This window comes from Amia ocellicauda, chromosome 7 (genome assembly GCF_036373705.1).
Source record: "Amia ocellicauda isolate fAmiCal2 chromosome 7, fAmiCal2.hap1, whole genome shotgun sequence".
NCBI classification, from domain to species: Eukaryota; Metazoa; Chordata; class Actinopteri; order Amiiformes; family Amiidae; genus Amia; species Amia ocellicauda.
In genome coordinates, this window is record NC_089856.1 from 5,022,826 (window position 1) to 5,034,711 (window position 11,886).

General features: G+C 41.7%; 1 protein-coding gene across 1 annotated transcript; it reads right to left on the reverse strand.

Moving 5' to 3' along the window:
• Nucleotides 1-6,984: 6,984 nt before the first annotated feature.
• On the reverse strand, nucleotides 6,985-11,458 carry LOC136752609 (tumor necrosis factor ligand superfamily member 14). Its single transcript, XM_066708092.1, has 4 exons — nucleotides 11,001-11,458; nucleotides 10,045-10,090; nucleotides 9,103-9,168; nucleotides 6,985-8,629 (listed from the first exon to the last, which is right to left on the reverse strand). Exons 1-4 carry the CDS (start codon nucleotides 11,160-11,162, stop codon nucleotides 8,223-8,225), a joined length of 681 nt encoding a protein of 226 aa, XP_066564189.1. The 5' UTR covers nucleotides 11,163-11,458; the 3' UTR covers nucleotides 6,985-8,222.
• Between the last annotated feature and the right edge of the window lie 428 nt (nucleotides 11,459-11,886).

An 11,886-nucleotide genomic window follows, 5' to 3' on the forward strand; every position in this document is an offset into this window, starting at 1 on the left:
CTAGTGTTTACTGTAAAACCCCAACCCCTAGCATACAAAAAGGACATTTTGCAAGCCACTGTTGCTTAAGGCACTTTCTAAGGATAGTCCGAGTGCACTTTTTTCATCATCGGGATTGCACAGCTGTGGTGGAAGTCTGCAGAACTGGAAAGGCTGCTTTTGTAATCCTTGCTGTATCACATGTTGCGTTGCCAACCACATTTTCCTCAAGTGTAGACAGATTCACTGTAGTTTCCCAGTACCCCCTGTGCTATTTTTAGTAAAGAAAAATACAAAAACAAAAACCTCCTCCTTCCATTGTTTGAGTTTTGTTTCACGGATTTTTTTTTATAAAAAAAGCTCCATTACCAAGTATCCTCCCCACTAGTAACTGAGGTCATGTTGTTTTTAGTTTTTTTTTTACCAATACAGGCCCAACGTCCTTCACAGAGCTCCTGTTGGGATGAACATATTGGTCCCACAAAGGCACCACCAGTAATTTCCAACTGCATTTCAAAGGAAAACTATGGGAAGTTTCGGTAAGTTGATTAATTCAACTATCCAGGTTCTTCTTCCTTGATTTGGAATGTGGGAATTCCATTTCAACGTGGGGAAAAGGCCACCATATTAAAATAATGATCATGAAGATCTAATAATAACAGTTAAAAAAAAAAGTCCACCATTAAACTTGGGAACTTCCCAGAACAAAACGTTTTGAGATCTGTCTATTTTGGGTTAAAAACGAAAAATAGTTTTTTTGTGCATGGCAGAAGGATGTTACTGGACTGCCTGTACAGTTAAAAAAGGACATGAAGTTCCCCTTTGTACAGGGAGACCCCCACAGCCAATCACGAACCCTTATTAGGAACTTTCATTCTGCTAGTTCATAGATGCACATCATGTGTGAGAGGGCAGATTTCTCAGCACTGTCACACTTCTGAATCGGCCTGTCTGTATTAATCATATTCTAAAACCAGGGACCAGTTAGTCAAACCAGTTAAGTAGGTGATTTTAAAGCAGCAGACTACAGTATATGGTGGCACTCCTTGCATATGATGTACAGTTATGGAGGAGAAGGCAGCAAGAAACTGTGAGACAGACGATAGTGTAAAGATTTAAATATCTTTGCTTCTTTCTCAAGATCATCAAACGATTTAATATGATTCAAATGTCGTTGTCCACTCAAAAAATGTACAGTCTGGAGGTTAGGTATATAAGATTTCACTAATGTTACCTCAGATTTCTCAGGCTATGGATAGTTACTCTTCCTGAAATACCCAAAGCGTCAAGGCCTGTGATCTTTTGATCACAAAACTAGAGAATAAAGTATCTTCATTCACATTTTACACATCTTCCAAAATAATAAGGAACAATAATAATAGGACATTTTTCTAAAGTGCTTTATTATTAGATATCTGACATTGGCATGAAGTTGTGGGTCAAACTGCATCAGAAAATGTCCACTATAATTACACTATGAATCAAAATTATTTATCTGTAGGATGCTGTCATGCAAAGTGAAGGTAATATCACATGGATAGGAGTATGAAAAGACATGAACTCATCAGTGTTTGCTAATACAAACACGGTGACTCATTCATACAGGAAATGGTTCAATAGTCATTCTGACTATGTGAAAACCTGTACCTGCTGCCCTCTTTGGCCCAGTGTGATGCCCAGCTGAGCTCTGCATCCCAGGCCACTGAGGTATTGATTTCTCTCTCGCAACCACAGAGACAATAGTGCAGGCAACAAGCCACTCAATCAATGTCCCTGACTTTCACATTATCTGACACTTGACTAATGAAGCGGTCTACCACTGTAACCATGTTCCTCAAAAGCCATTTTGGTTTATCAGAGGTGTCTTCTGGTATTAGTTCCAGCCCAGCCCTCCACTCATTAACTGGCCTATTGAAACCATGAACAGGCTGAATTTCACACATCTCCTGACTGTGAAATGCGTTGTGGGTTCAACAACCTATTTAGAAAACATAATGATAAAGAGGACAACAAAAGCATTTGACTGACAGTGACTAGAGGTTTGCCTTCCCCTTGCGTCAACATTCGGAGATTTTCCTTCTGCCTCTCGGGATTCAAACTGCACACACAGACACTCCTCTGACCACACAGCTATACCCGGTGGTTTTTTGCTGCACCAAAGGAATGGTTTCTCTGACACAGGAGTTTTATACACTCTGCTGAGGGGTTACGTCATCTTAACAAATTGATATACACTTGTTATCTCATGAAATTCTGGTGCATGTGGAAAAAACTGCGCAGAGATAATCTTCATTTTCTAATTTCACAGCGTTTTCACTTCAGTGTGTCCAGTCTCATCAGTACCTTCATTGCATCCTTTTATAAGCTACCCAGTGGATCTCAGTGTGGTCAAGGCATTTTATATCCCATGTCCCCCTGTGATGCACTTCACGATTCTGTGGCATGCAGGTGTGATTCTTTATAAAAATATTGTACAGGCAAGTCAATGAAGCTTGCTCACTGCAGCACTGATATGCATTATCAAAGGTGTATACTATAATAATAATAATAATAATAATAATAATAATAATAATAATAATAATAATAATAATGAAAATACAGAATAAAATAAAAGAATGCTAGACTGGACAATTAACAAATGCTTCGCTGTGCTTGTGATATCAGTTTATTGAAAAGCAGGGAGGTGGATTTTAGTGCCTACTCTTGCAGTACAGACCAAAGCAAAGAAAATGCTAAAATTGATAATTTCCTTTTGAACGCTGTTAATTTTTGCCAACAACAGAAATTTGCAAGGCTGCAATATGGTGTGTACTGTATTAGCATGTGTTGGCAATGGTGAGGGTGATGAACCAGCCGAGTAAGACACATTAATTACATCAGATCAGGCTTGTATGTTCGGCTTGTGGTCTCCAGTCACTATCCACATCCTTCTTCTTTGATCAGAAAATGTTTTATCACCCTTTTATTGTGTTCCCACATTCCACATGTGTGCTGAACTGGGGGATCTGTGAGCGGTGAGGGCATGGTGGCATCGCGTTGAGCAGACACAGACAGTGGGGGGCTGTCTACGAAGAGCAGGATGACCCTTTCAGTTTCCCCTTCTGAGAAGCGAAGTGCCCATGACAAGAATGCTCCATTTCATAGACAAGTCTGATCAGATGCTGTCATGCTAAATACAGTATTCAGCGCAACTTGCTTTTTTAGTTTTGTGGTATTCTCGCTTCCTGAGGCAGAACCTGGGGGAGGAAATTTGGTGGTGGGTGAGGGGTGGGTGGGTCCGCAAGGAGATGTGCAGACAGTAAAGTTATGAGAATTGGGAAACACACAGAGGCTGCACACTACGCTGAGGTTGCATGCACACACACACATACACAAAGAGTTCTCATTTCTTAGCGCTTGCGCACTGTACAGCCAGGCACAGAGCTGCCATGTGGTGCTTGCTAGCTTCTTGTCCCCCCACCACTGTCTGCTTTTTCACCAAAGACAACTCACAAACAAATTAGCCCATGTCCCCTTCTTCCACCTGTTAATTGCTGTGAGGAGTACTGATTGCGAAACAGACACATACTAAGCCAAGGGCCCATGTGCAGTGCTGTGGATGAAAATTGAAGATTGATGGCTTTCGCATACAGGCTATGTAGTTCACAGCCAGCTGTAAGCATGCTGTGTGTGGGCTGGCTCTGTGTCAGAAGTGATGTAGGGAATTGTTGAAGCTGATGTTGTTTGGGTCGGCAGTGCTGGATACACAAAAGAAAAGCCATAAGGACATTCCCAATTCACCACAGTTTGATCCACTATTATAAATACAAACCAGGAATCTCCATCCACAGCCAAGCCCACATGCTTATTGGGCCTTTTTAAAATAAGTGGAAGGTGTATGGCACCACCAAGACCCTGCCTATATCAGGCTGTCCCTCCAAACTGGATGATTGAGCAAGAAAGAGACTGAAAGAGAAAGAGAGCCCATTGGCAACTTTGCAAGAGCATTAATGGCCAAGACTGGTCAAAGTGTGCATGTGACAACAATTTCCTAAGCACTCCACAAATCTGGCCTGTATGGTAGAGTGGCAAGAAGGAAGGCCTTACTCAAGAAAGCGGTGCGCTTGCTCAGAGACTGCTGAGGCTCAACCCACCTACAGCAGGGGACTCAGCGAGTCATTCAATCGAAAATGTCACTCTGTCACCACTTGTGAAGAGAGGAGGAAAGCACCCATTGACTTTTGAACAGTTTCAAATTCAAATACCAAATGTCCTTATTGCCTTGGTGGTTCATGATATTTGCATAATGTTATATGGGACTTTTTCAGCCTTAAAAACAACCTAAACAACAAGAGGAAAAAACTAAAAAACAAAATCAGCACCGGATGTAATTTTTTCAGCGGAAATAACAATGTGAAGGAGTTTTTGGTGATAGCTGATCTGGGGGAATGGGATAGGAGAAAAAAATAAATGTTCATTGTCAAGGTGAACCGAGGCCTGAAGAGTAGAGATGTAAACACAACCCCATTAATTAGAAACCTTTGCTTTCTTCCCCGGTGATCTACAAACACACGTTTGGTTGCAACATGTTCATTAGGCCCTGTGCTGTGTCTCTAGAGGGTGACTGCGAATGAGAAAATCTACAGAATCTGATACTGACAGACCCCCTCCTGTAAGCCCAGGTGACCTAGAAAGGCCTAGAGACTTGTGCTAATCTAGGTGTGAGGAATCGTATGTTTATTTGAAAGTTTAACTCTTTTCTCTTTCCATTTTTAATAAATCATATTTATACTGGCGGTGTGAAAACAAAGCTGAGGAAAACTCTCTTCTCATCTTGTTTCTAAATGAATAGAGAACCCAAGCTTAGAGAATAAAGCATGGTTTCACAGGAAATTGCACAACTGCAGTTTGTGTTACATTGCTCATTTTAACATACATTTTGTTTAGTTTTATCATATTGGCTATCATAGTCTATAATGCATATACAAAGTTAATGCCAGCTCAGTCAGTGCATGGGCAGTAAGAGAAGTACGCCTTAATGAAGAGGAAACCAGGGTCACCAGCAGGATCTGCACCTTGTTTGCCAACCCCCACCACCGGCTCGGGAGGTTCTGGAGGTATGGATGCATTGATCTGGCTTTCCACCACAGAGACAAAGGGTCTCACTGCACTGGGGTCAGACACTCTTTAGTGGTCCGCAGAGCTGAATTCAAACGGGGAAAAGTATGTGTCCATATAACTCATAATAAACAAAGCGAGCATCACACAAAATGTAACAGGATTCAGCCAGCCAGTGAAGTTGTCGGAGGCAAAACCAGACTATGCGGTTTCCATTCCGGTATATATATATATTATATATACACTCACCTAAAGGATTATTAGGAACACCTGTTCAATTTCTCATTAATGCAATTTTCTAATCAACCAATCACATGGCAGTTGCTTCAATGCATTTAGGGGTGTGGTCCTGGTCAAGACAATCTCCTGAACTCCAAACTGAATGTCTGAATGGGAAAGAAAGGTGATTTAAGCAATTTTGAGCGTGGCATGGTTGTTGGTGCCAGACGGGCCGCTCTGAGTATTTCACAATCTGCTCAGTTACTGGGATTTTCACGCACAACCATTTCTAGGGTTTACAAAGAATGGTGTGAAACGGAAAAACATCCAGTATGCGGCATTCCTGTGGGCGAAAATGCCTTCTTGATGCTAGAGGTCAGAGGAGAATGGGCCGACTGATTCAAGCTGATAGAAGAGCAACTTTGACTGAAATAACCACTCGTTACAACCGAGGTATGCAGCAAAGCATTTGTGAAGCCACAACACGTGGGCTACAACAGCAGAAGACCCCACCGGGTACCACTCATCTCCACTACAAATAGGAAAAAGAGGCTACAATTTGCACAAGCTCACCAAAATTGGACAGTTGAAGACTGGAAAAATGTTGCCTGGTCTGATGAGTCTCGATTTCTGTTGAGACATTCAGATGGTAGAGTCAGAATTTGGCGTAAACAGAATGAGAACATGGATCCATCATGCCTTGTTACCAGTGTGCAGGCTGGTGGTGGTGGTGTAATGGTGTGGGGGATGTTTTCTTGGCACACTTTAGGCCCCTTAGTGCCAATTGGGCATCGTTGAAATGCCACGGCCTACCTGAGCATTGTTTCTGACCATGTCCATCCCTTTATGACCACCATGTACCCATCCTCTGATGGCTACTTCCAGCAGGATAATGCACCATGTCACAAAGGTCGAATCATTTCAAATTGGTTTCTTGAACATGACAATGAGTTCACTGTACTAAACTGGCCCCCACAGTCACCAGATCTCAACCCAATAAATAGAGCATCTTTGGGATGTGGTGGAACGGGAGCTTCGTGCCCTGGATGTGCATCCCACAAATCTCCATCAACTGCAAGATGCTATCCTATCAATATGGGCCAACATTTCTAAAGAATGCTTTCAGCACCTTGTTGAATCAATGCCACGTAGAATTAAGGCAGTTCTGAAGGCGAAAGGGGGTCAAACACAATATTAGTATGGTGTTCCTAATAATCCTTTAGGTGAGTGTATATGTGACCACCACTAAGCATCACATGGGAAACACGTCTCAATACGGTACATTTTAAACATAACAAGTGTTAATCTTTAAGCTCATCTTAGGTAGGTTCAGAGGCAGTTTTTATGCTTTACAAAACAATGTATCCTACTGCCTTTTCTTTGGTAAACACAGGTGACCTAGAAAGAGTCCAGGTCCAACCACTTGATCACCACCCCTTGTTTTGTATATAGATTGTCCTTATTTACAGGCAGTAGAAGCTTCACGTAGATGCCATAAACTCCACATTGTTTGAGGTTTTTTAGTCTTATATCAATGCTTTGGTAGTCAATCAAACTTAATAATGTTTCATGTCCACTGTGTATGCCAGTCCTCCCTTGATGCTAATACAACTCCTACAATACTATTTCTTGCTGAAGCTAAGCAACTATACAATCATAAAAGGATAAAAAAAGGAAACAAAAGGCCAATATGTTTATTATTTATTTATTTTCAAGTTTAAAGTAAAAAACCTATAGCAATCATACTAATATAACAACCATATGTGTAAATATAGAGTATATAGACAGAGTGTGTCTTATAGAAGTTTTGCAATGGTGGTTGCTGGAATGTTTAACAGTGCAGATTCCTAACAGAATAAGAAGCTATGCATTCAGCAGATCATTCCCTTTAAAAAGAGTTACCCAAACAGATATCACTTAAAGGGAGGTAGGACTTGTCAGTGATGTGTTAATTGACAAACAAGATGCATCACAGCCCCCTTTAATTGAATGCATGTGCTGATCTGAGTAATAGGCTAATTAGCTATCAAAATGTTGAAATCACTTTCCTTTTATTAAGATCATATTTTATGTGTCAGATAAGCGAGGAACGTGCTTACAGTCATGGGTAAGCCCCTTCACTTTTGTCTTTTTTCTCATCATGACATTCCCAGTCACCGTCACTCTCAAGGCACAGTGAAGGCAGCATATTGACCTAAACCAAGCGCCAACCAATTACATTTAGCGCTTTTTGTCGGGTGTTGTCACCATTGAGTGATATCTGTCTGTTTAGGAGAGTTTTAAAGGCTTCAACAGTCCCCTGAATGCCTGCCAGGCCAATGCCCGCGGCCCGCCACTCTAAAAGACTCTAAAGCTAATCCGGAACTGGGAACAACTGCAGCAGGCTACTGATAGCTGGCATCTTTTCAAAATGAAGATTTCTTATTCGATCATTCTAAAGGATCTAAGGAGCTAGAGTGTCTATGTGCTAAAACAATGCCTACAGCCATTAAAGATGCAAGGGGAGCTTTTGTACTTTTGTACTTTTGGAATATCATGCTGCCCCTCTCCTTCGGGGTTATTGTGTGTTCATCTATTGTTTTAAGCTTTAATGGTTATGAACGCAATAAGACTAAGGCTAGCCTGGCTGTGTTAGATATTTAAGACTGACGGTTGTGGTCGGGGTTTTAAGAACACATGCCATTTGTGGGTTTTATACAGTACAAACTCTGGCTTTGGCAAAACACTACAAGCAAATATGTGGATCGACAACTTCACAGTGTGGCCACTGCAGCGGTCAGAAAGCTGTCAGTACTGCTATAGACTCTGCTGCCGGTGCTGGGCCTCCACTGTACACGCCTGGGGGTGGGGAGGGCAATCTTGAGCTAAGGAAGCCAGAGCTGACTCATATTAGCTGCTCAAAAGGAAAAGAGCGAGGCAGGACAATGTCATATCAGGAAAGCACCAAAGTAATTCTCCGAGCTGGATTGCAACAGGATCAGTTGGTTTTGCTCCACCTTGACAAAAATCTGGTCCCCTTCTAAGAGGTGATAGACCCCTCCCAGGAAGCTGTTGGCCAACCCGTCTTCATTGGGATTCTTGCAGTGGTACCTCTTGGACTTCATCAGCTCCAGGCTCCCATCGAACATCTGTGTCAACCTCATGATTGCGTGATTGAACAGCACTTTTTCGGTGCAAACTGTCTCGCCATAGAAGATCTTGGAATAGATGAAATAGTGGCCCTTATGCTTGATAACCAGAGAGCCATTTTTGTAGCTGATGTCATGTGTGAAGGCGTCTCCATCCAGTGGTTCCCAGCACAGCTTCCCATCCTCATTGGTGCTGCTTTTACAGCCTGGAAAGCAAGTGACGTTGTCATTGCCATGATGTTCAAATAGTATGTTAACTTGTCCAGCTCTGGGATAAACTTGTTCGGGCTAAAACATTTACTCGTACCCCACTAAGACATTTTGTTCTGGAAAAGGTTGTGTGAGGTTTGGCTGAGGTGAGAAAATGTTGTTGAAACATGTTACATATGACCACACAGTGTCAAGAGTGTTCTCAGACTTTTGCATGTTGTCGACACATTTTACAAAGCCTCATCTCTGGAATTACAATACCTATCAAGTGCAATTCTGATGTTTGTCTGTATAGTTTCTCTCCTATTTTGCAGTGCTTTGACTACATCTGGTCAGAGACAACAGTCAACATTCACAGCAAAAGCTACAGGTACAATCATGTTGTGAGTGTGAATAATGGATTTTAGAGAGCAATATCTCTTTTACATCAAGTGTTTGGAGAACGGCATTGCAACAAAAAACATCTTACCTGTGACATGAGCTGCTGGTTTTTTCCGGTTTAATTGTGCTTGCATCACTTGCATTTCAGATTTCTCTACACAAAAAAGCATAAAAAAAAACATTCCATACACGCTAAAACATTCTACGTTACAAACAAACCCAATCTTTCTTAACTACAACATTTGTAGCACATGTGCTCTTTCATTTATAAGGCAGTCATGATATTCTTGGTTTTAGTTGACAGGGGATGTCGAGGGCGGATTGCTCAGCAGTGTGAATACAATGGGACACAACAGATGACTGAAAGGGGAACTTGTCTTTCCACAGGGAGGCTTCTGCCTTTGAGTACTTCATCTCCGCTCAAGCACTAGTTGGCTGAATGAAGTATGTGAGCAAAGTCACGCGTCATCCTTCCCACCTGCACTTAACCTTGTCTTTTGTTCTGTTTCTCTAGTTCAGGAGTGGCCAAGCTCTGTTCCCAGAGAACCTCAATCCTGCAGGTTTTACATGTTGAGCCCTCACCGGATACTTTGAAACACGTGGAAATATCTTATTAATTAATCCCAGCAACTGTCTCCCTTAGGGAAAAAACAGAAGGCACTGCGTTTCTCCAGGACAGAGCTATAACTGCTTAAATGCTTACGGGAAAGTCATGCTTTTAATGCTGCCATACCCAAGAACTATGTGAGATGAAACACAATAAAACTAGACCCTCTTTACAAACTTATTTGAGCACCGAATGGAGCCTTTGGAACAAGCATATGAATTAAATGTATATGAATTTATACCTAATACGAGCCCGGGCCTTTTCTTTTTCATATCTGGAATTTCTGCAAATCGGTACATCCGAGCAGAAGAAATCAATGTTTTATAACCAATGAAGCTGCGACTGACTACAGCTTTGTGGTTTTCTATGTTAGCAGGTGGGCCAACATTTTGCTTTCATTCCAAGTGATCCTGCAGGACATACCTTGGGTCATTTTCTCAGCTTGTTGGTTGATGTTGTTAACTTGTTCCTGCAATGGAGCAAACAAGTATGATACATTTCTCTGCTCTGAAAGTTCCTAATTAAAAAATCTGTAGAATACAGATTAACAGAGTCAGGATGGACATCGACCAGTAGTGTCCCTGACTCTATCATACGTTTGGAGTGTATAGTGTATTCTTAAAATTGTGTTTTTCTCTATTCACGGGGTGAAGCAATGAAACAAGCTGAAGAGGAGCATCACATCTTTTGTTTGCAAATGAAGAGAATCTGAGTGCAACAGCACTTTTATTTGTTACATTACCCATTTCAGAGAAAAATACATAAATTAGAATTGCACTTATGTAAAATAACATTGAGAGGGAGATCTAATATGGCTGCTGATTTGAGAAATCTGCCGTAAAAGCTCGGATGTTATGTAACACAAATTATGTATGACACAAATTCGCAACATACATTTTATTTCTTGCTATATCACATTTCCTTCAATGAAATGCTATTTCATCATTTAAACATTTAGAAATATACTTTTATCAATTATTATTATTATTATTTATTTATTGGCAGACGCCCTTATCCAGGGTGACTTACAAAACATAAGTGCCGTATAATTGTTTGTTTGATTTAGTGTTAGTTTGTGTGTTTTTTTTTATCATGCACCATTGACTTAAATTCCCTCCAGTCTTTGTCTGCTTCTTAGGAGTACAAAAAAAGTGTATGTTATAACTATATAAACTAAGCTAGTTCTCATCCGCAACATATAGCTATATCCACTCCCTAAACTAGGATTTCACTTTTCCTTTTGTACTTAATATACAGTGGTAAAAACATAATCATACCATGTAAAAATCCTGGCTAGAGTGAAGTGAGCTGCTATGTAAAAGACTGTTGCTGATTGGACTGTGTGGTGAATGGCACCAGTCAGTACAGGCAATACTTACAGGGCCCCTCATCCACAGATGGTAAATTAAGCACCCTTCAATGAAGACCCCACAGAGCGCCAGGATCACTAGCAGGTTCTTCAGTCTCTCTTTTCTCTGAAATGCCTTGACCTCACTGCCCATTTTAAAGACAGCAGGGAATGCCATGCCAGAGCCAGACATTCTTCTCTTGGCCCACGGAGTCAAACAAGACAAATCCTTGAACAGCTAAGCCAGTGGGAGCCACTGATTTCTCAAAACATCAGCGCTGAGCAAAGGCCATCTTGCACAAAAAACCTGGGATGCTGGGCAGAGAAGATCCTGAATATGTTGACAGTTTTCTGTCCGATCGCTCTTCTGAAACCAACCACACCATTCAGGGTCTTTCTTCTTCTCTTGTATTAGGATCTTGTACCTGTGTCCTCTGCTCATTCTTTGCACACAGTTAGCAATTGACACCCCTGCTCTCAATAACAGGTCTGTTTGCCTGGGTGACCACTTGCAGAGGAAATGCACACAGGAAATGCAGAGTGACATTTACAAAATACCCTTTCATCTTTAGTGGTTAGTGCTGCCTGATCACCTTGCATTGTAAGTAGAACACATTGGAGCTTCAACTGCAAGCATGGGGCCCTGGGCTGTGGCTGACCACAAATTAAGACTGTCATAGCATTGAGCTGACATTCTGTTCCCCATACGGAAAACAGAGATGACCTAAAAAAGAGTGGTCTCTGATTAGTCTCTGCGGCACGCGTACACACACATAGGCGGACTGGCCATTGGGCAATTCTGGCAAATTCTGGCATTTGTAGTTCGATGGGCCAGTCGATTCCCATGTGGGCCGGTCGCCCCGTGTAGACACCCGGACTGCACATGGTCAATAACCTCCCCCCAGACCGCACTTTGT